This window comes from Arachis stenosperma, chromosome 8, assembly GCF_014773155.1.
Source record: "Arachis stenosperma cultivar V10309 chromosome 8, arast.V10309.gnm1.PFL2, whole genome shotgun sequence".
In the NCBI taxonomy this organism is placed as follows: domain Eukaryota; kingdom Viridiplantae; phylum Streptophyta; class Magnoliopsida; order Fabales; family Fabaceae; genus Arachis; species Arachis stenosperma.
In genome coordinates this window covers 27496002-27521407 of record NC_080384.1, presented here as the reverse complement: position 1 = coordinate 27521407, position 25406 = coordinate 27496002, and the positions used below count along the sequence as shown (strand labels likewise).

Sequence of the window (25406 nt, the reverse complement as noted above, 5' to 3'; positions counted from 1 at the left end):
CAATAAATTGTAACTTATATATTTTAAAAAATATTTAAAAAGAACAATTTTATATACTATTTATGTTCTACATCAAAATTATATGTAATAAATAAATATAAAATTTTAAATAATTAAAATCATTAATATATATAATTATATATTACTATTTTATATATATATATATATATATATATATATATATATATATATATATATATATATATATATAATCGAGCTAGCTCACGAGCTAATGAGCTGAACTTATTCAAACTCAAGCTCAGCTCATTTCTCAATTCCAGGCTCAAGCTTGACTCACCAGCTCACGAGCTTAGCTTATCGAACTATTAACGAGCCGAGCACGAGCTGGCTCATGAGCTGGCTTGATTCACTTCCAGCCCTACGTATATTTAAAGAGTAAAGTATCGTTTTTGTCCTCAACGTTTGTGATAAATTTTATTTGTGTCCCTAACGTTTAAATCGTCCTATTTATATCCCTAACATTTGTAAAAGTAATTCAATATTATCCTGCTCTCAATTACACATCATGAACGCTTTAGTTTGAATTTTAAAAATCTCTTCTTGATGATTCATTTCGAAAAATAGCTCATCAAAAGTTGAAACTAATTCCTACAACATTTACATAATTCACTTTTTTATGGACATAATTGAATCTAAACACAAATAGTGGATATAATATTAAAATCGAACACATCCAAGTGAGATCTAATTGAGAATAAATACATTCAAGTGAGAATAATTGAAAAATATGATCTGATTTGTTAATATAATTGACAGTAGGATAACATTGAATCACTTTTATAAACGTTAGGGATACAAATAGGACGATTTAAACTTAGGAACACAAATATGACTTACCCAAATGTTGGGGACAAAAACAATATTTTACTCTATATTTAAATATTATCACGTATCAACGTATCCAATTTTATTTTTAATATATATTTTTGAATTAAATTTAAATATAATATATATTATTATTTATTAAATAAAAAATATTTTAAATATTTGATATAATTAAAATAAAATATTAAAAATAATTAAAAATTAATTTATATTTTAATTTTAATAAAATATTATTATAATTTATCTAAAAAATACTTGATATTTTATATATATATATATATATATATACTTCTCCCATGTCTTATAAAATTTTAGAATTCGATATCGGGTCGTAACTGTGTTAATGTTGGTGCATCATAAATCACTAGCGAATTTTCGCCTTTCTTACGTTGATGAAATGTTAAAAACTCCTCATGCCCCCGGTGATGCGTGCCCTGGTTTGGTACTAATGCTGTGTGTACTGTGTACTTTGCTTTGCTGAATATCCATACGCCGAAAAAAAATAAATAATTAATATTACTTTTGGAATGCAAGATCTAGTTTAGTACAAACACGCCAGAAACATATTACATACCTTACATATTCCTGCCTCCTCCACAAGACTAACCACCCTTTTTCTTTATCCTCTATACTCCCCAGAGGAAAAAATAATAATAAATGAATATATATTATTTGTGGAATTACATCTCAACAAATATGCTATTTACAGAACTTGGACTCTCCTAGTTAATAGCAGTAAGAGGAAGTCTGGAGTCTCTAACTGATTGCGCGGCTTCGTATGCCCCAATTTGTTTAACATCTCCATTTGCTTGTTTTGGAGATCTTGCATCCCAAAATGACTTCAATAGTTCGTCAAACGATGGGGTTCTTAGTTCTTCTATGGATGAAACGCTTGGCAAGTTGAAAGGTCTCTTTCTTGGTGTTGAACAAGATGGTTCGTCCACCTGTTCGTCACAGGGTAATTAACACATTTAGAAATGTTGTCACTGTACTGTTGGGAACACATCACATATTATACGTTCTAATATACAAAAGTATGCATGGCAAGTTCAACTCTCTTACCGTGTATTCATTGAGCAGACATTTGCCTGAATTTTCGGTTATCTCTACAATTCTGTGGTAATGACCGCCCTTCAGTTCTCTTAGATCTCCATAGCATGGGACGATCATGGAGTTCAGGTTCTCACAAGCTTCATGATCAAGTTGCAACGAATCTGCAAGTGCGGTTTTAACTTATCAGTTGACATTTGCATATTGATCTATAAAGGGAATAAATCATGGTAACTGAGGTATGAGACTAAAATACTGACGATCAATCGATAAGTTAATATCCTTGTTAGCTGTGCCTGCATCTTCGAGTGTTGTTGATACAGCACTTGAGAATTGGGTTCGTAGGCCTTGATTAGCTTCCATTCCTCGCCTAGCCAGAAAGTAATGGGGAAAAATAAAGCGTAACGTTAACAATATAGTTAATATATATTATTGTATTTTGATCATTTTGGTCTGAGTAGGGAATTCAAAGCCTACCTAATTATAGTATCCACTGAATCACCATTTCTCTTCTCCAAACTAACCAAGGACTCTTGAGCTTTTCTCCATTGTTGCGAACCTACTTTGGCCTTGTTGAGGCTGCAGTTGTATGTTCACCGTTAGACACAGTAAACAGAAGATAGATAACAAATGATTAGGAAAAATTAATGCATTGTTTATATACCAGGTTTGAAGAACCTCCACTAGGTGTTTCTTTCCAGATTCTACAGCAGAAGTATTCTCTTGGTAGTTTGATTCTGATTTTTCCATGTGAACTCTCCATTCTGCCTTGACAGATGAAGTGGAATCCTGCATGGTTAATGTTTCTTGCCGCAGCTGACTGGTTTTACTGTTTGCACTATCGCGAAGATCATTAACCGCCATTTGAACCTAGGAAAAATAAGAATAGGATGTTATCTTCAAGTGTTTGTGGGAGACTCTATAAGCCAAACTTGAAAATTCACATGTTCAGAAGCAATAGCTACCAGTTTTTTCTTTCTAGCATTTGAGGTTGCAAGCATTTCTGCCACTTTCTCCAATAGTTGTTTTTCCTCAAAGGCAGCGCACTCCTACATTCAGTTAAGAATGAGAACGACCGAAGTTAAAAGATGAGACAAATTTGTGTTCTCTTCTTAAAAGTAATATCCAATCATGATTTGTGTAATTATGAGAAAATGCATAGTTGGTCACCTCAAACTTCTTTTCAAGCTCACATAATTTTTTATCATTATCAACTTGTGCTTCCTCCACTATTTGGGTCAGACTGGATGCATGCTTGTCTAAAGTTTCAAAGAAGTTCACCGTTATTTTAGACACTGCACGATTAGTCTCAACTGCTCTAGCATGTGCCTGCATGCAACAGCAGAAAATTGAGCATCCTCAAAAATCAGAATGTCCAACTCAAAAGTGTGAACAACCCAAAAATCGCATACCTCCCGTTGTTGATTAGCATACGCAGTTAAATTGGCTTCTTGCTTGTGGAGACTACTTTGAAGATCGTTTAGTAGCGAATCAGCTTCTAAGGCAATTCCTTTAAAAAGCTGCAGCACAGAAATCAAGTTAAACATAGCAATAAAATCTGACTTTAAGTAGAATCAACTTTAACGGGTGAATAATAAAGCGCTTACATCCTCCAAGGCAGAAGAATGCTTTGCTACTTCAGATTTCAAGTCTTCATAAGTTAACTGGTTATTTCCTTTAAGCTCCTCAGCCAAATCATCCAAAGCTTTAATGCCAGTGCCATACATGTTTTTCACCTTTGCTACCCTTATTCTAAGGTCTTCGGTAGCCTTCAAAAGCATACCAAAACGAAGTAAGTAAATCCGGAAAATTCTAGTTTTCTAACAAAGGTTTGTTTAAACTTTAACCTACCGTTGCCTTTGTTGATACAAAAGACTGCATATCTTCCTCCATATCCTTTAGTTGCTTCTCTTGATGCATTACAGATTCTGACACTGTCTTGTGCAACACCTCAAGCTGTTGAGCTAACTGAGACTGGAATTTTTGGATGAGTATTCTATTTCCTTCTTCAATTTTATCCTTCCGCTCTATTGTTGGAAAAGAAAATTTATCGGTAAATATGTCCCTCATGTCAGTGGTATGTATTTTATTCAATCCATGCCCAGAAAAGGAAAAAAAGAAAAGAAACTCTAGAGAATAATACTAACCAATTTTGGAAAATAGGTTTGTCACATCTGATGCAGCATTCTCAAGCTCAGCTCGTAGGTCAATTGCACGTTCCACAAGTGCCTTCTCTGAAAACATAAAAGAATTGATAAAAAGATATAAAATGTAAGCATCTACTCACGCAAAATACTGAAGTAGTTTGCATTGGCATAAGATGGTATTCAACCAACTTGAAAATTTAACAATACTAGAGGAAATTACACAAACGTAAGATTATAATTCACTAACCTGATTTTAAGAGATTTGATATCAGATATTCCTTTTCCTTAATTTTTGCATTTGCTTGTTTATGCCTTTCCTCGAGATCAAACAAGGACTGCTGAGTTTCTTCTAGACTTTTCTGAGAATACAGACACCAGAAGTAAGTTTAATTTGTGAACATATCAGCCGTTCAACACAAAAGAACGGAGGAGTTATGCATGACCGAATTTACCTCAGTTCTTTCAAGTTTGTCACTTAATTCAGCAGTCAAAAGTTGCTGAGAATGGTAGAGTTCTTGAAGCTCCACTAGTTGCTAATCACAAATCAGGGCACATCGTTATTTTAATTGCTAACTCAATAGTTATAAATGGAATAATCAATGACGGAGTACACACCTTATCTTTGGACTCTGCCTCTTGTTCCATGCGTTCTATCTTTTCAGCCATGGCCTATGGAACATAGATTAGGGATTAGCAATGCTGCCAAAGTTATCACAGTATTTCCAATTCAAATTGACATTAGAACACTCAAAGGAAACCTTCTTCTCTGCTTCTTCGTGAAGATATCGATCACGTGGTATATAGATTCCATTCTTCTCTCTAGCAGCATATACCTCTGCGTAACATAAATAAAAAATCTTTTAAAGGGAAAAAACATCGAGGAAGATAAGTTTAACAATCTGAGAAGTGTAAACAGTAAACAACCTTGCTTCAGTCTGTCAATCTCGGAATACAAATCCTTTATCATTGCAGATTTCATCATTTTCTGATTAACCTGACAAAATAACCAACGCCAAATTGTTATATATGGTTTACTGTTGAAAACATCGAACTGATTCGTTGAAAGATCAAAATGTTAACCGGAAAGAAGGAGCAACTAAAAAAGTCACCTCTGGTTTGTTCTTTATATTCTTGGCACGATGTGCATAATCCAAGGTACTAAGGGTTTCTTCAAGACAGTGAATGGAAGGCGATATTGTGGCAATAATGCATGTCTTGGTTTTACCACCCAAGGAATCCCTCAACAATCTGGTTAATTTGCTATCCCTGATATAATAAAAGAAAGAAGGCCTGATTTAAAAGTAACCAAAATAATATGAATGACAATCGACTATATTAGTTGCAGCTGCTCATACCTATATGGAACGTGACCTGAGTGCTCAACAAGGGCGTTAATCACTCGACCTAGTGTAAGTAGACTTTTATTTATCTCCCCAGCCTCCCTTGCTCTACCCTGCAAGTATTGTTTTTCTTAGTGGAAGTTCAAAAGCTGTGAAATTTTGTTCTGTTCATACACTATAGAACAAGACAGAGTCAATGCAGCAGATTAACACAATTTCTTAGAACACCAACAAAACTAATAAATAATGACAAAACTTATGCGAAAACAAACAGGATATCACGTAGCCACATGTTCCCACCCAAATCAGGCATAATCATATAATACCTCTCTTGCACCAGAACGAGAGATATTCTCAGAGCCTGCAAGGTCCACAAGATTGAGCTTTCCACATTTAATCATTTCTTCACCCTCCGGGGTACACTCCTTAATATGAATTGTGATTGAAAAAATGGAATGAGAACGGCTACTTTGTTTGTTAAGAAGAGTCTCAGCAGTACGCCTTTTTGCTGAACCTTTTTCCAATATCTTGTAAATTTCATTTGCAGTGCAAACAATCTCTTCCTCTAATCCTCTAACAAAAACACCCCCTTTCCCATCCTCCATTAGAGCGATAGGTTTTTTAGACTTATCATCTACAAATTTTACAGTCTCCTCAGGGGCCAAAAGATCCGTTATTTCCTCATTGTAAAGCTCTAAGAACGTTACTTTCATGTTGTACTCTGCATTCTGAGCCTCCAATATATCGAAAATCTGTTTCACAGCTCTGGGGATGACACCAGCATCACTCGGAAATTCGCCATTCTGCACGATGAAGAGCACAGAAGGAGAAATGGATTTCAATACAAAACAACTGAGCAGACATAAAAAGCAGTTAAAACAGGGGAATATTGAATAACCTTCTTTCTAGCTCCTCCTTCCATTGTGTATGTCTTCCCCGTTCCCGTTTGACCATATGCAAAAATTGTGCAGTTATAACCCTCAAGTACTTCATACACAATAGGAGACACAGCCTGGTCATACAGTTCCTTCTGCTGAGAGGCAGGGCCAAACACCTATACTCCAAAGTAAACCAAATTCAAAATAACTGCAATTGCTGTTTAAATTACAGAAAGAAAGGGAAAATAAATATTTAGAAGTTCTTTACTACCATGATCACGACCGATAAGACATAAGTTATTTCAAAATGCCAATGTGAAAGGGCTTTCAAATCCAATTGATGAATGTTATTTTCTTCTAGAATTCTAAATTGAACCTCCACAAGTATTCTTATTCACTTTACTAGAAGATTCTCCACAAGATCACATATGTGCAATACAATTCGTGCACTTGAATAAATTGCAAGAAGGCACAAAACCTTGTCAAATGCGAAGGTTTTATCGATCTGTTTGTTGGCTATATTCTGCACAGCGGAAACCTCCCTTCTACCTTCATTGCAGGAAATCACAACAGGCGTATTCACCCTCATTTCATCTTCGTTCAACGGCCTGCAACAAACAAAACGAAAACAATCACATAACAATCCAGAGTTGCAAAAACAAGCTGAATCAGCTTAGCAGCGAGTGAGAGTCACCTGCATCGAAGGAGAACCTGCACATTGACGCCTTTGTCCTTGTCGTTCTTATTGAAAATGGTTGAATTGGAATCCGCAGATCGCAGATCTCGCACTGCCTTGTCGCTGGAGCGAGGCGTGGATGGAGATATGGACACGAGTCCTCCTCCTCTTCTCTGCTGTGCATCCATGATCGGCGACGGAAGAGTGTGGAATGTGGATAGAGAATGAGGAAGAATCGGAATTGAAACGATAAAATGAGAAGCTTACAGTAAGAAGAGAACAAAGGAAGAAAAAAGTGCCGGCCTTCAAATGGAATTTCACGTGAGAATTCAGAAACCAGAAATCTTAGAGTCAAAGACTCTTTACACTATGCAACACAATATAATACAATCCGATATTGCTTAAGATAATAATTTCCGTCGATTTATAAATAATAATTAAATATATTATGATTATGTAGTTAGTTGTCTTGATAGAGAGAGCGTGTGAGTGAGTGTCTTTTCTCGGGAGCTGGAAGAGAAAAGGTGCGTGTGACTGTGAGCGATCCAATTTTGGGTACTGACAGAGATAAACCAAATAAGTTACAAATTTCCGAACTCAAATAGAAAGCCGTTACGGCAATTCACGAGCAAAAATGGGCCCGGATAACGGCGTCCAAATGCCACCTTTCTACTTTCTCCTTTCATTCGACCGTTATAAACAACATAAGGTTAGCTTCCGTCAGTAACTTAAAAAACCCATCTTTTATTTTGTTTGAAAAATTTTGAAACCTTCCTTTTTAGTAAGGTAAAAATTCACATACACTTGTCTTTATATAAATCTGATAATTTAAAATTATTAAATAATTTAATTAATTTGATTAAATTATTATCTAAGAATTTTTTACTATCATGCTAAATGTATACAGTAGTATAGGATCCTCAAAAGAATAATAAACAAATAAATAAGAGTATAAAGGTGAGAGTTCCTATTTATTATCAACGAGGAAGAAAGGTGGTTTCAATTAGCATATGACCAAGGACCCACTGCAAATTCTGCTGGTTTAATTTAAACAAAATATTTTGGTCCGGGGACCTTGTCTACTCTTTGACTTTTGAGTTGATGTTTTAAAAGTGGAGTGATTTGCCTCTGATTTTTTATTACGAGTGTTGATGGGAAATATATCATACACTATTTAAATATCTCCTGCTAGGTTCTAGCAAGCAAATCACATTTTTCAGGTGCTATCTGTTTTAATATTTAGACTTTATATATTAGTATTCCAGATTGCTGCAATTTTTGTTTTTCAAATAAAAAAGTTCAAAGTACATCTAACGGTCTAACCTGAGATTCATTTGGAATTGACAAGGTACATGATTAGGAGATCTAATAGTGGATGGTTTTGATAATGCATCTTGAAAAGATACATAACGTTTTTTAAAATTAATTTTTTAGTATATTAATAAGGTTTTTTATATTTTATTTTATTTTATTTTACAAAATAGAGTTATTGCAACTTAAAAAAAATAGCAGTAGTCACCCTAACCCTGTTTAGATCATGTTTATTTGTGGATACATAATAAAAGTAAGCAAAGTTGGTACCTGAATGGAACGGAAAATAATAAATAGAGTGATTTTTACGATTGAATATGATTTAGATATATAAAGAATGAAGAAAGAGGAGGAGTGTTGATAAGGAAAGAAGTAGAAGTTTGGTGGTTCAGAAAAGGAAGGCAAGGCAAGGCAAGGTAGGGTATTTAGCATGGTGGTATAAGGTACCCCACCTTGATAATGATAAAGAATAAGGCACATGCTAGCCACTTGGTTCTTATGATTGTTATTACGACTCCTTTTTCTTCATTTTTATCTTTCTTATGTATAATTCTACAAACCTTGTAGTTTTGATGCATGGCAGAATCCTATGAGCATAAATAGGCTATATGAAACTTACACTGGATTTAAATTTAGTTAGTTATTAGTTTATTTGATATTTGATTGATTTGCTTTCTACATCTATTCATCTAACACCTTTTTGCTTTCTTTAACACTCCATACCATATATTATTTGATGTTGTTACTTACGTCTTTGTTGGTACGCCCATCGTCTTCTACCCAAATATTAATTTTTCTAACGAAAAAAAAATTACAAAACTTTTTAAAGCAGGGACATGAAGTTTAAACTTGAATAGCATTTGGTGGAGAGACAGATACTGAAAGACTGAGACTGAGAGACAGAGACTGAAATAAGTTTTAGTATTCTGTTTGGTGTCAAGTGAGAGACAAAAATTAAAACAAGAATAAAATTCTAATTTAATTTACACAAAGGATAAAATTGGAATTAATTAATTAAAATGAAAGTATTTTAGGTATAAAATGTTACTAAAGTTTCAGTCTTTGTTTCTAAAAATATCAATCTCCTGTGTCCCTATATTTTGGAGGCACTGAAATACTGAAATTTTGAGGACAGAGACAGAAATTTTAATACCAGTCTCTGAGCCAACAAACATAATACTATGTCTCAGTCTCTCAGTCTCTGTCTCAGTACTGCAAAACAAACGCTACCGAAAGGAACTCTACTAAGTACTAAGATAATAAGGAATCTATCTGATTCTTGTTACTACCTCAGCCAAAACAAATAGATAACACAATAACGAAGCAAACGCTGCTAAGTGCAACAGCTATGAAATTTCCACTTCGGTTGCAATTAACTTGGCAATTAAGTGCAAGTTACGGTTAGATAGTTCCTTATATTGGACCATATATAATTCATATTTATATGCGTTATATTTTATTATAATTGTTAGAATATAATTAGAATTAATTAATATTATTTACTAAGAAGACGAATTGTCATTTTTTGCAAGTTAGGAGCACTCCCACTATGTAGCCTCCACCATTCACCTACCAGAAAATGTAATTCAACCATCAATTTTCATTCAATATTTAAAAAACATTTAAAGTAAATTAAACATAGAAATATAAATACTTATCAGGTTCAAGTCTCTTAATTGCTTTCAATGCACTTTCCCTTCCAAAACTTCCTTTTCGATCTCGATACAACTGTATCTCTTGCATTCCGGCAACCGAGTCATCGCAAAGAGTTTCAATATCAAATAAATCAAGCAAAGACCTCAAGATATTTGCCTTCTCAACAAACCCCTCACTATAGAAGTAATCTGGATTCAAAAAGTATGCTGCTGCATGGAGGTCACGCTTCAAATGCTTATCCCACCGCATTTTCAAGATACTTGTATAAGGCGTGTATGCAGATTTCCTATTTCTAAACATTGTCTTGATATTAATTTTGGCTCTTTGCATGCCCGCATACACGATACCCAGAGAAGATTTCTCATCAGCATCAACAAGCCTCAATAACTTAATTAGAGGACCAACAAGCATAACAGTAGTAAAACAATCCACCCAAAACTTACTATCCAAGATAATTGAACTAACCATCTTCCCATTGACACTCTTGGATAATTTATGAGAAGTGAAATATTTGTCAATCACCAATGCTTGCAAGTCTTGTTTATGATCATATATACTTTTCAAAGTAATGAAAACAGTAGCAAAACGTGTTACTCCTGGTCGAACAATTTCTTTCCAATCTTTTCTTTTTCTAAGCCATGACAAGAAAATCATATGATTGTAAACAAAGACAGTCACTTTTGAAGCACGAGAGGCAAGGTCAGCTATGTGAGGAAGACTTGCTATGTCTTTCAAGATAAGATTGATGCAATGAGCAGCACAAGGAGACCAAAAAATATTTGGATACTTTTCATGAATGAGTTTTCCAGCAGATACATAATTCGCAGCATTATCAGTAACCACATGCACAATGTTACTAGACCCAACCCACTCAATAACCTCAGCAAACAATTTAAACAAGGTATCGGCAGTTTTTATCATATCAGAAGCATCAACAGACTTAACAAATGACATACCAGCAGGACAATAAACTAGAAAATTAATTAACGTACGCTGCCTTTGATCAGTCCAACCATATGCCATCAGTGTACAACCAGTCCTTTTCCACGAGCTTCTATAACCTTCAACAAGCAACTGACACTCCTTCTTAAGATCGGCCAGCAAATGAACTCTCATTTCATCATACGACGGTCCCTTGAAACCAGGTCCAATTGCAGCAACGCCGTCCAAGGCAGGTTGAAAGTAAGGAGATTGAATTGCATTGAATGGAATCCGTGCATCAATGATCCATCTTGCAAGCCCCAACTTAACCTTGTGTTTAACTTGTTCACTGGCCAAGACACTTTTCAAAGCTGGTTGAGAGCCTGGCGTAGTCCTTTCCTTAAAATAACTTCCAATTGGAGTAGCAGCAATCGCTCTTCTCTTTCCTTTGTCTCCCATTGTTGCAGGAGCCGGAGGTTGTACAGGATTAGGCGCTTCACCCTCTTCTTCCGCTTGTGTTTCACTTTCCACATCATAACAATCAGCTGTATATTTTCTTTTTTCTGCCTTATTTTTTTTGTTTTCCTCCAAAAGCCTTTTGAATTGAAGTTCAACATCTTCAATTACTTTGTTACAAACTTTAATTTGTCCAGGGATCTTTGCAAGATGATATTTCATTCTATATATCCCCCCTCCATTGTAAGTATTCAAGCAGAAAATACATGTATATTGAGCCTTGTTATTTTTGTCATACTTCACTGTAAAATACTGCCAAGCTGGATCGGATTTACCTCTGGATGAACCAATTTGAGAATCTTGTGGCTGTGGTTTACTTTGTGATTGTTCCATCTATAACAATCAGAAAACCAAAGACCAGAAAACTTCAGACAACCATGAAAATAATCAAAATATTCATCATGAAGCAACAAACAGAAGCAGCAAAACATATTCAAAGTCAATAACAACAATGATGAAAATAATGAAACAGCAAACAAAAGCAGGTAACACAAGCAGCAATGCAAAACAGAAGCAGGTAACAAGGTAACAGAAGCAGCAATGCAAAACAGAAGCAACTACCAGAAGCAGAAAAAAATATTCATCATGATTCATGAAGCAGCGAGCTAACAGAAGCAGCAATGCAAAACATATTCAAAATAAAAAACATCAATCCTGAAAATCAAGGGGGGCTCAGAAAATCAAAATCCAAAATCAAGCATAGAACAGGCGATAACAGAAGCAGCAATGCAAAACAGAAGCAGGTAACAAGGTAACAGAAGCAGCAATGCAAAACAGAAGCAGCTACCAGAAGCAGAAAAAAATATTCATCATGATTCATGAAGCAGCGAGCTAACAGAAGCAGCAATGCAAAACATATTCAAAATAAAAAACATCAATCCTGAAAATCAAGGGGGGCTCAGAAAATCAAAATCCAAAATCAAGCATAGAACAGGCGAGCACAGAACAAGATCAGAACCTCAGAAAATCAAAATCAAGAAGCATAGGTGAAAGAAGAGAGTCTTACCAAATTCAGAAGGAGGTGGGCTCGGCCGGTGGTCGTCGGCTGCTGTCGATGGTTGTGGGTGGGCTGTCGATGGTTGTGGGTGGCGACGAGGAGGCGGGCTCGGCCGGTGGTGGTCGCTGTTGCTGTCGATGGTTGTGGGTGGCGACGAGGAGGCAGGCTCGGCCGGTGGTGGCCTTGGTGGCCTTGATGGCTGTGGGTGGCTATGGACGCTGGCACGCTGTGGGTGGCTATGGACGCTGTGGGGAAAAGGAACTGGGGAAGAAAGGGGAAGAAAGGGCGGGCTCGGGTATGGTGGCCTTGGTGGCCTTGATGGCTGTGGGTGGCTATGGACGCTGGCGCGATGTGGGTGGCTATGGACGCTGTGGGGAAAGGGAACTGGGGAAGAAAGGGGAAGAAAGGGGGGTATCAGATTAGGGTTAGTCGCGAACGTTATTCTTTTTTCTTTTTTTTTTTTTAAAAAAAATGCCAAAACGACGTCGTTTGGCATATGAATTTGCAAACCATTGAACCGTAAAAAAACCAGACGGTTCTTCCGGTTCGCCGATTAACTGCCGGTTCGACCGGTTTTTTGGCCGATTTTTTACCAAGCGGTTATTAGCGTTACCCGGACCGACTAAGTGACCGGTTTCCGGTTTTTTCGGTTGAACTGGCCGGTCCGGTCCGATTTTCAGAACCATGTTATTTAGCATACTGAATATTTATTATTACGATTTTCTTAATACTTATAAATACTTTTTTATATTATATTATTTTAGACAACTTGAATATACTGAATAATATATTATTCTTTTTAGTCTCTTATTTCTAACAATAATAATATAATCAAGAACGATAGGTCGTGCCATTGACACTATTCCGTTCTGTAGTGATATGTTCGTGGGAATATTTATATACATTGAAAATTTACTGCATCGATGTACAATTTGGTTGTGGTCGTGAGAAATCATTGAAAACTAACATTGAAGCAATCCATATTGGGATTTTTGTTGATGTTTTAATATTTGTGATACAATATATATAAAGATAACAAATATCAAATGAAAATTATTATTTCTGTGTGTTCAATTACACTTATTTTTATATGTTTATATAATTATATCGCTCATATATTTATATCAAATGGGAGCTTTAGTCATGAGATCAGACATAACTTGGGAGATTAATTACAAAAATGTGTGCATTCAAAGTTATTGTGTTTTTTTAATGTGTGGTTTTTTTTATATTTTATGTGAAAATAATTTTTTGTACAATTATTCATCTCAAAAATTTAAATTAATAAAAAAATAATATAAATAATTATATCTAATGAAACTGCTTGAACTTGAGAAGGGAGGGTTGAATCAAGTTAATTCAGAACTAAAATTCTTGAGTTCTGTTTTCACGAAAATTAAATATGCAGGAGATTTTTTCGTTTTATCTCATATGCATAACTGAAACAGGAAAAAAAAAAAAGAAGAGAAACAGGCTAACATGTATCTGGTTCGGATTCTAAGTGCCATGAATTCTACGTCCAGTCTTCATCACAACCATGGTGGAATTTTCACTGTGATCAACTGACTACAATCACCAATACTATTGAATTACAACCTAATTCAACTAGTATTTACCACTAAGCTTTCTTCACCAAAACTCAACTTTTCAAGTGCTGTTCCAACTTGGAAGGAAAACCTAAATGTTATCCCAACTTGGCAAGAAAAACTAAACTTTAGTTCAATAAAATCAAATTACACTGGAATATTTCTTTGGCTTTTTCATGCTTCTCTCATGTCTCTTTTTTTATGGCTTTTTTAACTCACATTCATAAACCTTTTTCTCAAATACTGAAAGATGACATTAAGTAGCCATAGCAAAGAAAATCTGAAATGAAACCCAAATTGAAAGAAAATGATTTCAACTCAAGTGTTTTAAGATGATACTCTTGTATCACTCTATTTTCCTTGTTTTCAAATGTTGAAAAATCAGCTTGCTCTACCTCTTTGTTCTTCCTTGCCGCTTCCAATTTCTCGTACCATCAGTGATGGACCCAAAAAATTTTAAGAGTGGGAGCAAAAATATTTTTTTTTTAAAATAAATTTTGTTGAAAATTACTAATTATATTAAAAATATAATAGAGATACAAAAATTAAAAACAGTTAGTGAAGTTTTTCATTCTTAAACTATTATTCATTATATATAATTTATAAAAAGAATATTTTTTATTTTTAAATTTAAACTTAAAATATTTTAATTAAATTATACATAATTTGCCATTAATTTTATTTTTATTTATTTTTATATATATTTAATAATAAAAGATTGAATCAATTGACATGTTAGCGCCTATTAATACACTAGCATTTATAATTTGAAACTATAATTATATATAAATACCATAAAAAAATAAACCGATATATGAAAAATATGTTTATTTCAAATAATAAAAATTTAATTTACATTTTTTTCTCTCTTTTTTTAAATAATTAATTTTTTATACATTTTTTAAATTAATTTTAATATACTGTTAGATTAAAGAATTTACGCATCTATTTAATTATGTGTTATAATTAAAAAATAAAATATCTTTTACATTCATCACATAATTAATTATCTAAAATAATAAATATAATCAAATGACTATGTAAAAAAATACATATTTTAATATATTAAAATTAATTAACTTCTATGCTTTTAAATTTTAAATAATTATTCTACTACTCCCTATCATTTTCAAATATTAATTACCTCACATTCAATTAGAAAGTTTATTTATTATAATATTTATGACATAAAATATTTTTTAATTCAAAATAGTTATTACCAACAAAATTATTTAAGAGATAAAATTAAAAAATATTATATAATTTTAAAATAAAAAATGTTAATTAATGGATAAATACTATTTTATCTTATCTTAACTAATTTTTTAAGACAAAAAATACTGATAATTTTACTTATATTTAGAAAATTGAGATTTAGTTTGATAATTAATTAGTTAATTAAATTTTAAAAATTATATTATTACTGTTTATTATTATTTTTTAATTGTATTTACTTATTTTTAATTTTAATATTAAATCAAATTTAATAAAATAAATATTGTTACATGTTAAATTTAATAAAAAAATTATTTTTAACATGAATTTTAAAATAAAATTTTGTAGATTTTTGTGGGGCAAAAATATGATTACATTAGAATAAATATATTGATTTATATAAGATTTTTGTTTTTCTTATACTTTGTGGGGGCAACTGTCCCCCTCCTTTAAGCCTGGGTTTGTCTTTCCGTACCATCAACCCGTTGGAACTGTCTCCTATGACATGGAGTCTTTTTTCTATCCTGCTCCACTAACGTTGCATGTTGGAGGGTCTGATCCACCAATTTCTGTTTTCTTTGAAGTTGTGGTTTTTCTTGGCATGCAACTTATTTCCATATTTGAGTCATTCTAATTGTTGTCTATAGCTCTGTGTTTTTGTTTTTCTCTTCCAAACTTTACTTGTGATCTTCTGCATTTTGATTTGCTGATGTTCTTGGTGTAGTGGAATTGTCCTTGTGTCTTATTATTTTGCTAGAGCCACAACTGTCACTGCTTTGTTGTTGGTTCCTTTTTGTTCCAACTGTCCTCCTTTTTTCATGATGAAGACAAATGCCTATTTTTTATTTTGCAAATGTATATTCTTTTATTTTTGCTGAGGATTTAGATCTTCTAAAGTTTAAATTTCACTTTAGAGAGTAAACTGTGTTCTCTTACCATTGATTTTATAGGTGGGACCAAGAATAAATATAAAAGAAAAATTATTCAAAGATAAAAATCACACTTTACTCTCTAAAGTAAAATTCAAATTTTAGAAGATCCAAACTCTTTTGCTGGATGGTGCTTTGTTAAGTGCATTGGTATGTGCATTTACTTGACACATTAAAGAAACAAACAAGCAGCATTGTTTTGCCGTGAGATGAGTAATGGGTCTGCATTATTTAAACACACATTAAACCATAATTGTATTTTTAACTCAAATAATATTTGTCATTATATATTAGTCCAAAATTAAATTTAATTCAACAATATTTTTAATATTTTTTCTCAAGTAAAAGTTTTATTTTAGATTTATTTGATTTTTACAGATTATATTTTCTTCTTTTATTTATCTAATAGAAAGAGACAATATAAATAGTTATATATTATATTTCTATCATGAATAATAAAATTATAAAAAAATAAAAAAATAAAAAAATAAAATATAAAAAATATTGTACTTTATATTTTTTTATTGAAAAGTTATAAAAAGTAAAGCTAAATATATAGAAAGTATTATTATAAAATATTAGAATAAATAAGGATAAGATAAAAATATAGAAAGTATTATTACGAAATATTAGAATAAATAAGGATAAGATAAAAATAAATAAAAATAAGATAAAAATTTAGTAAAGAATTGTGAAGAATGATATTTTTATCATGTTCTAATATGAAAAAAAAAAAAAAGAATAGTATCACCGCCCCCATCACCCCTAAGTACGGGAGTCAAACCTAGCTAATTACCAAAGTTACAATATAAATATAAATTTAGGTGGATTCTATGGTGTAGAAAGGAAATTGTTTCTACATGTGTAGAAGGATAGGTGTCAATGTATTAGTAGTTTATGTTGATGGCTCTTGGATGGGGAAGAATTAATTAGAGTACACAATTATTGATTCATTGGACCCACAAAAAAAAAGAGAGTGTGTAACATTATATATATGTTATAGAGACAACTTATTAGGTTTTTTTATTTTAATAAATTAAATAAATATTTTATTTATTAAAATAAATAATTTAAAAAATTATTACCGTGTAGACGAGATATATGTATTTATAAATATAAAAATATATTTTATAAAAATAATAAAAATATTAATAATTTAAATTAGACCAAACTCTTAAAAATAGAACATTTCAATTAATATGGAAGGTGGACGATCTTAACCGTACTACTTCCATCCACCGGCGTTTTTTATTAGAATTTACACTAAATCAATTCAAATAATAACAAGGCGGAATTCGAATCTCCAACACTTGCTTAAGCAAACTAGTGAGCTAACCACTAGACCAAGTTCATTAATTAGTTAGTTAAAACTGCCTATTTCTTCTATTATTTTGAAACTGCTTATCTTTCTTATTATTTGAAATATTCTATTTTTAAGAGTTTGATTTAATTTAAATTATTAATATTTTTTATTATTTTCAAAAATTATATTTTTATATTTACAAATACATATATCTCGTTTACAGTAAGGAAATATATGAAAATTGAAAAAATACACATATCTCGATACGGATAAAATTATCTCGTTTACAGTATAAACAAGATAAGAGATGCTGATGTATTTTTCTAATAATTTTTAAAATTATTTATTTCAGAAAATAAAATATTTATTTAATTTATTAAAATAAAAAATTCTCACATATTATTTGATTTATTGTTAATAAATATGTATATCACTAATTAAATTAGAATTAAGTCCATTAGATGAAAAAAATTTTGAAAAAAATAATATCTTTTTTAATATTAACCAAAATATTTTTCATTGAATTTAAAAAAGAAAAAGATTTGGAGACTAACTTACTTTCACTCTTAAATTATTACTATTAAAAACGAAAGAATATAATTTAAGTAATAGGTAATTACTATTCATTTACTGTGGTTAACAAATTTAATTTGTTTTTATAATTATATGTCCTAAATATATTACTAATTATTTTTATATTTTTAATATTTTACATGTTTTAATTTATAAATTGATAATTTACTATTATTAAAGGTATCCCATTTTTTTAGAAGAAATATTTAACTTTGAACAAAAGACTAAATTAGAACGATATAAAATGTTTTAGATAAAATAAAATATTTTAAACATTAAGAATAAAATTAGAACTTAGTTCAAATATTATGGACAAAAACAATATTTTTTCAATTGTAAATTGTTATTTATTTTTAAATATTTAATAATAGGATAAAATATACTTTTGTCCTTAATGTCCTTAATGTCCTTAATGTTTTCGATTCATTCAATTACAATTGAAAAAATATTTTATTTTTGTCTAAAATATTTTATATCTTTTTAATTTAGCCTTTTGTTCAAAGTTAAATATTTTCTTCTAAAAAATGGGATACCTTTAATTATAGTAAATTATCAATTCAATTTCTAAATTAAAACATGTAAAATATTAAAAATATAAAAATAATCAGTAATATATTTAGGACATATAATTATAAAAACAAATTAAATTTGTTAACCACGGCAAATGAATAGTAATTACCTATTACTTAAATTATACATTCTTTCGTTTTTAATAGTAATAATGTTAAGAGTGAAAGTAAGTTAGTCTCCAGATCTTTTTCTTTTTTAAATTCCATGAAAAATATTTTGGTTAATATTCAAAAATATTTTTTTTTTCAAATTTTTTTTCATCTAATGGACTTAATTCTAATTTGATTAGTGATACACATATTTATTAACAATAAATCAAATAATATGTGGAAAATTTTTATTTTAATAAATTAAATAAATATTTTATTTTCTGAAATAAATAATTTTAAAAATTATTAGAAAAATACATCAGCATCTCTTATCTTGTTTATACTGTAAACGAGATAATTTTATCCATATCGAGATATGTGTATTTTTTTAATTTTCATATATCTCCTTACTGTAAACATGATATGTGTATTTGTAAATATAAAAATATAATTTTTGAAAATAATAAAAAATATTAATAATTTAAATTAAATCAAACTCTTAAAAGTAGAATATTTCAAATAATAAGAAAGATAAGCAATTTCAAATAATAGAAAAGATGAGCAGTTTGAAAATAATAGAAGAAATAGGCAGTTTTAACTAACTAATTAATGAACTTGGTCTAGTGGTTAGCTCACTAGTTTGCTTAAGCAAGTGTTGGGGATTCGAATTCCGCTTTATTATTATTTGAATTGATTTAGTGTAAATTCTAATAAAAAACGCCGGTGGATGGAAGTAGTACGGTTAAGATCGTCCACCTTCCATATTAATTGAAATGTTCTATTTTTAAGAGTTTGGTCTAATTTAAATTATTAATATTTTTATTATTTTTATAAAATATATTTTTATATTTATAAATACATATATCTCGTCTATATGATAATAATTTTTTAAATTATTTATTTTAATAAATAAAATATTTATTTAATTTATTAAAATAAAAAAAACCTAATAAGTTGTCTCTATGACACAGATATAATGTCACACACACTCTTTTTTTTGGGTCCAATGAATCAACAATTGTATATTCTAATTAATTCTTTCCCATCCAAGAACCATCAACATAAACTACTAATATATTGACACCTATCATTCTACACATGTAGAAACAATTTCCTTTCTACACCATAGAATCCACCATAAATTTATCTATCTTTGAATACTTTTGCTTGGGACATACTCTATGTCTATGCTTCTGCAAAGATGACCACCTTCTCTGACATTTTCACATGATATGACGAGGTTCTCAATCTGATTCTTTCCAATTCAGAAATATGTTCTTTGGCCTCCACACGTACACTTCCAAATTACGCAATCTTACTAATACTCCCACTACAAGGCTTAATGCTTTATCTAGTATATATATGCTGTTAAAAAAATAATTTTTTATTCATGTAAAATTATATGCCCTAATGAAGCCTAAATATGTGTTTGGTAACTGACTTAAGCATCAGAGTGCCTTTGCAGGTACATTCCTCCCTTTTTTCATTGCCCACATTCTTAATAACCATAAGAAACTCGGATTCAGAAGGACGGACGCTCGATATTCCAGTCTACAGCTCGACTGATCCCGAGGTGTGGAAGCCGACCTTTTTCCAGGCAAGATCAGTAACTAAACATATTTATACATTTTAGTTTTAGTCACTAAATAATAAAAACGTTAGTCTAGTTTTTTTTCTTGGACTTGAAAAACTTGCTCTAGGTTATGGATACTGGATAGCACTTAATCTCCATATTGACTCAAATCAATCTGTTTTTTAGGCCTTATTCTCTATGTTCCTTTTTTTTTTGGGTAAAGATTCTGCTATGTTCTTAATTTTTGGGCCTTGCTGTTAATGTTTTTCCCTTTGACGCTTTTGAAGCCCAGAAGTGAACCAATGCTGTCCAATAAAAAAAGTTAAACTATACAAAATTACAAAACTTCGACAAAATCGTTGACAAACATACAAAATCCCCCTAAAATAATAAACAAGATAAATAATCCCCTAATGGTTATTCACAAAAATATGATTACGCAATTGTGTTAAACAGATTAGTCAAACGTTTCTTAAATTATTTTAAAATTTTCAATTATCATTAAGATATTTTTATATAAATGGTCTCCTATTCATACCCTATACCAGAGTGATGGAATAGTCCCTACTCCTTAGATTGGTGTATTAGTACCATAGTAATAATTATTTGTTCCGCAATGCAATTTCTTTTCTCAAAACTAAAAGGATACTATTTAATTAGGGTACTCGGGGTGAGTAACAAGTTGTTGATTTAAGGGTACTTGTTTATTATTTTATACGTAAAAGGAATACGAATTTAACTACTCATTCCAGATGCAATACAAGTTTGAGAATAACAACTCCCTTCTCAAATGACTTCTTTGCAGAGAAAAGATATTTCATCAGAAAAATAATAAATGGGGTTAGGTTGATTGAGATTTGAGACTCTTTGCCTTGCAAGATTTAAAATCTCATACAAGGATTGGCGTCCAATCCCAACCAAGTCTCCGTGACAAATGAAATCATTAACCGCTGCTTTCTTTGACCCTTCTTATACACTTTTTGGTTCAATTTTTTTTCTTTTTTAATTTACAAAAATTTAGGGGGTAAGCACCAGTATTCTACCGGGATTAGGAAAGATATAAAGTAATTAACATTTTTTCTTATTTTTTAACTTGCATTAAAATCAAATTTACCAATTCTTCACCTTTCTATCACTAAAAGTGTTATGCCTCAACATTATATATAAAAACTCATGCAATTGCTTTGGTGTAAATTAATAGTAAAAAATTATTAAATATTAATTTAATTAAATATATCAAATTATTTTATAATTTATAATTATTAAGTTTATACGAATACAATTGCATATCAGACATCAGTTTCCATTTTGTAATATGTTTTAACTTGTTTTGTGTGGGTTAGTTATACGTGTTTAGATTTTAGTTATTTTTATTTAGAATGAAGAGGTTTAGGATACGATAGATTAGAAATTTAGACGATCATGCAATATTTAGGTTTATTTGAGAAGTTTTAAAAATAATTTTTTTGAGCTTTTGATTTATAAAAAATAGTAGTATTAATATTTAATGTAATTTTTAAAATTAAATTGCAGTCTAAAAAATTATTTAAGAACTTATAAAAAAATTTAAAAAATAACTTCTCTCTCGTAATAAATTTTTTTATTACATTTTTTAAAAAATAAACACTTTTAATTAAGCTGGTTATTCAACCTCAGCCTTAGTTATTATACATTGACAAGTTTGTTTAATCAATGTTACCTACTAAAAGCATTTAGTTTGCATGATTGCAACTGGTGGTATTTGGATCAACTTGTATGTATTTTAATTACAATATTTCAAAGGATATCAACCCAGTAGATATATCTTGATCTGTTCCTTTCAATAATCTCTTTCGAAATTCTTATATGAAAAAATCAACCTAATAATATAGATGGACCAAATTTGAAAAATGTAACAAATATTAAATGAAATTGGTTGCGCATGAGGTGACCTGAGTGGTCAAAGATATTTTCCAATGCAAGGCGCCAGAATAATATTCGTTGACCAAAAAAACAAAATAAAATTCAACACTGATGATTTATGGTTGTGTTAGGAGATTGGAGAAAATGAATGAAGGATTGCGTTCCCTCTATTTAATCATGTCTAAGTTGTGTACTATAATCATATTAATTAATTAATTAACACCTTCTGAATCTAATAAGCACAAATGGAACTTCCAAGTATTTGCAAGCTTTGCTTTGCAATCTTCATCCTAAACGCTTCATTGTTGTTCCTCGCAGCAGCAGCAACACCACCCTCGGACTCAAACTTGTTCCGAGAATACATTGGAGCTGAGTTCAACAATGTCAAATTCTCAGATGTTCCTGTTAACTCCAACGTTGACTTCCACTTCATTCTCTCCTTTGCCATTGACTACGATACTTCATCTTCTACTTCTCCAACCAATGGAAAATTCAACATCTTCTGGGACAAACAGAATCTTAGCCCTTCCCAAGTATCTTCCATCAAGTCCGACAACTCCAATGTCAAGGTGCGTTACAAACCACTTTAGCGTTACGAACTTGCTTATTTAACATTTATTAATTGTTACAATAATTATAACAATTAATGACTAGTAATCAAATTCGGACTATTTTTGGTTAATTTTTTTTTTTGTTACCAAACATTTCTGTAATATTTAATAGGTAGCACTTAGTCTCGGCGGCGACAGTGTTAACGGCGAATCTGCTTACTTCAATCCATCTTCGGTGGATTCATGGGTTTCCAACGCAGTTTCTTCGCTCACAAGCATAATCAAGGAGTACAACTTAGATGGAATCGACATCGACTACGAGCACTTCAAATCAGACCCTGATACCTTTGCTGAATGCATTGGAAAGTTGATCAAAACTCTCAAGGAAAATGGGGTGATCAAATTCGCTTCTATAGCTCCGTTTGACGACGAAGTTGTCCAGAATCACTACATGACACTGTGGAAGAGTTATGGAAGCTTGATAGATTATGTGAACTTTCAGTTCTATGCATATGACAAAGGAACCACAGTGGATGAGTTCATAGGGTACTTCAACACACAGAGTTCAAACTATAATGGTGGGAAGGTGTTGGTGAGTTTTATCAGTGATGGGAGTGGAGGGTTGTCACCAGATGGTGGATTCTTCACTGCATGTAGCACTCTCAAGAGCCAGCAGAAACTTCATGGTATCTTTGTCTGGTCTGCTGATGATTCTAAGGCTAATGGATTCAAATATGAGAAGCAATCACAAGCACTTTTGGCTATTCCTCATTAGATTTTATGTATATATGTCTTCATTGTATTACTATATACTTTCTATGTATGTATTTGTTTCCAGAGTACTATTTTAATAAAATGGTATTTTAATTTCTATACTTTTTTCACAAAATTGTCAACCTATTGTGTACATTCATGACAATTTGACAAAGAAAGCATTTAGAGTAACACTGGTGCTTAATTTCAAGAAGTGGAAGGCCAAAATCTTATCTCAAACACTGTTATAATATTGGTGGAGCACTCTGCTGCTTAATGCTCTGCTGTGGCTGGAAAGAAAACCATTGGAATTCATACAAAATCCACTTATTATTACATTGTATATATGCTTAATGATTATTATTCCCTTGCCATGCAAATGGATTAAATAGTATTTTATCCTATAAATGATAATGAGGATCAAATTTTATTTTATTATTTACAAAGATAAGTAGTACATATTCATAGGAACATATGTGATAGAATAGAACATGGGTCTTATTTAACAGCACATAAGTATATGAATAGAGTAGAGTAGCTTTGAGGTAGAAATTGTTGCATGATCATGCATTATTCATTGGTTATTATAGTAATTATGGTAATGGATGGAGACACCAGCGCCTCTTCTTTTCTTGAGAATATCCATGCCTCCAAGAAAGAACACAATTGGAGAGAGAGTACCCCAGTCCTCATTCTCCGCACTGTACCCAGCAAACAGCTTCCTTCTCGGATAAAACTCTCCCACTAGCTTGTTGTATTGCACCAACAACGTTTTTGGATCCAACACTGGAGATTCCTCATTTTGGAACTGGTAATCTACCCAGTCAATCAGAATTGGACAGGTCTTGTACAAGGGGAAGTAGAAGTCCTTGTTGAGACCAGAGGATGGTGAAATTGAAGCCACACTAACCACACCACCATCCTTTAAGTTCTTCATAACCTGCCCAAAATAGTGATGATATATTTATTATTCATCAATAATTATGTTTAAATAATACTACTCTAACTCTAACCTGGGCAATGCAGTCGACAAAAACATCGGGTGTGGCATTGATGTGGTCGTATAAGACATCAATGCCATCAATTTGGAGGTCAGAGTGATCATTATGGATGATATTGGTGATTGATTGAGTTGCATTGGTGATCCATGAGTTGTTATCAAGAGGGCTGAAGGGGAATATGGTGCCTTTGTTTCCAATGCAAATGAAGACTTTGACATTGACATCAGGATGGTCCTTCTTGAACTGAGAGATTGCTGAGGCAGTGACCTTTGTTAGGTCCCAAGTGGGTCTGAACACCCCATTGGTTGGGACACCCTCTTCGTCATAGTCTATGGCGTATGTCAGGGCAATTTGGAACTCCTTTAGGAACTTACTCGATACAAATACTTGTAAGAATGAATCATCAAATGTGTATTGCCTAAAGATGGATAATGCCATTGAATTGCAATTTGGAGTAAGGGTTGTTAATAATGTTGATCTTAATGTGTCATCAACATGGTGGCTTTATATATACTTGTTCTTAATTAGATAGCTGAGTTTATGAATGGTTGAAATGCAAGGTATGTATGGAGTTACCGTAAAATCAAATCAAGTTATTTCACCAACTCCCTAATCCTAAGAAGAACAAAGATTTTGTAGCTGATCCTTCTCATTGGATAGCTATGGATATCATCCCGGATTTTGTCAAGCTAAGATTCATCACTTGAGATTGAAGGTCATCAAATATCTCTGAAAACATTGTTTAAACATGTTTTATTGTAACGTGCTTGCATCTAAACTCAATGGACACCACTTCATAGTCATGTATGAATACTTGAAGGAGTTTTCATTAACTTGACGTTGAAAATTATCTGCAATAATAATATTTAAGTAACATGATTCATTGAGTCAAATATCACATTTTTGGGTCTATAGCCATCAACAACATTTTTTTTGGGCCTTTTAACCATCAGCAAGTTCAAAAGGGCATTCGTTCTCCACCTGAAAGAATTAGTCTACTCCTCAGCTATGGGCCTATATAAG

The 25406-nt window shown here is 31.7% G+C and overlaps 4 protein-coding genes across 4 annotated transcripts; 1 reads left to right on the top strand and 3 right to left on the bottom strand.

The window, feature by feature from the left end:
* Positions 1–1334: 1334 nt before the first annotated feature.
* Positions 1335–7359, bottom strand: LOC130946536 (kinesin-like protein KIN-5D). The gene is made up of 22 exons (XM_057875304.1): positions 6956–7359; positions 6740–6869; positions 6282–6437; positions 5710–6186; positions 5399–5496; positions 5153–5309; positions 4968–5037; positions 4802–4878; positions 4659–4712; positions 4496–4576; positions 4291–4402; positions 4044–4130; positions 3748–3923; positions 3504–3665; positions 3309–3416; positions 3067–3225; positions 2862–2945; positions 2561–2766; positions 2374–2475; positions 2157–2266; positions 1909–2060; positions 1335–1790 (listed from the first exon to the last, which is right to left on the bottom strand). The coding sequence occupies exons 1-22, from the start codon at positions 7123–7125 to the stop codon at positions 1569–1571; spliced, it is 3150 nt and encodes a 1049-aa protein (XP_057731287.1). The 5' UTR covers positions 7126–7359; the 3' UTR covers positions 1335–1568.
* A 2521-nt stretch (positions 7360–9880) lies between these two features.
* LOC130945699 (uncharacterized) lies at positions 9881–11674 on the bottom strand. The gene has a single exon (XM_057874406.1). The coding sequence runs from the start codon at positions 11672–11674 to the stop codon at positions 9881–9883; it is 1794 nt and encodes a 597-aa protein (XP_057730389.1).
* Positions 11675–22171: 10497 nt separating this feature from the next.
* On the top strand, positions 22172–23500 carry LOC130946774 (chitinase 2-like). The gene is made up of 2 exons (XM_057875617.1): positions 22172–22647; positions 22802–23500. Exons 1-2 carry the CDS (start codon positions 22324–22326, stop codon positions 23402–23404), a joined length of 927 nt encoding a protein of 308 aa, XP_057731600.1. The 5' UTR covers positions 22172–22323; the 3' UTR covers positions 23405–23500.
* A 279-nt stretch (positions 23501–23779) lies between these two features.
* LOC130946775 (ruBisCO-associated protein-like) lies at positions 23780–24849 on the bottom strand. Its single transcript, XM_057875618.1, has 2 exons — positions 24396–24849; positions 23780–24322 (listed from the first exon to the last, which is right to left on the bottom strand). Exons 1-2 carry the CDS (start codon positions 24819–24821, stop codon positions 23957–23959), a joined length of 792 nt encoding a protein of 263 aa, XP_057731601.1. The 5' UTR covers positions 24822–24849; the 3' UTR covers positions 23780–23956.
* Positions 24850–25406: the final 557 nt, after the last annotated feature.

What these genes read in the sequence shown, in the direction of transcription:
- LOC130946536 (XM_057875304.1), bottom strand. Translation starts at nt 7,125, where the DNA reads ATGGATGCACAGCAGAGAAGAGGAGGAGGACTCGTGTCCATATCTCCA. An exon ending in AGGCAGAGTCCAAAGATAAG is followed by an intron (nt 4,577 to 4,658) that starts GTGTGTACTCCG and finishes ATTTGTGATTAG; the next exon opens with CAACTAGTGGAGCTTCAAGA. An exon ending in TCAGTGGATACTATAATTAG is followed by an intron (nt 2,267 to 2,373) that starts GTAGGCTTTGAA and finishes CTTTCTGGCTAG; the next exon opens with GCGAGGAATGGAAGCTAATC.
- LOC130946774 (XM_057875617.1), top strand. Translation starts at nt 22,324, where the DNA reads ATGGAACTTCCAAGTATTTGCAAGCTTTGCTTTGCAATCTTCATCCTA. An exon ending in CCGACAACTCCAATGTCAAG is followed by an intron (nt 22,648 to 22,801) that starts GTGCGTTACAAA and finishes AATATTTAATAG; the next exon opens with GTAGCACTTAGTCTCGGCGG.
- LOC130946775 (XM_057875618.1), bottom strand. Translation starts at nt 24,821, where the DNA reads ATGGCATTATCCATCTTTAGGCAATACACATTTGATGATTCATTCTTA. An exon ending in TTGTCGACTGCATTGCCCAG is followed by an intron (nt 24,323 to 24,395) that starts GTTAGAGTTAGA and finishes TATTTTGGGCAG; the next exon opens with GTTATGAAGAACTTAAAGGA.
- LOC130945699 (XM_057874406.1), bottom strand. Translation starts at nt 11,674, where the DNA reads ATGGAACAATCACAAAGTAAACCACAGCCACAAGATTCTCAAATTGGT.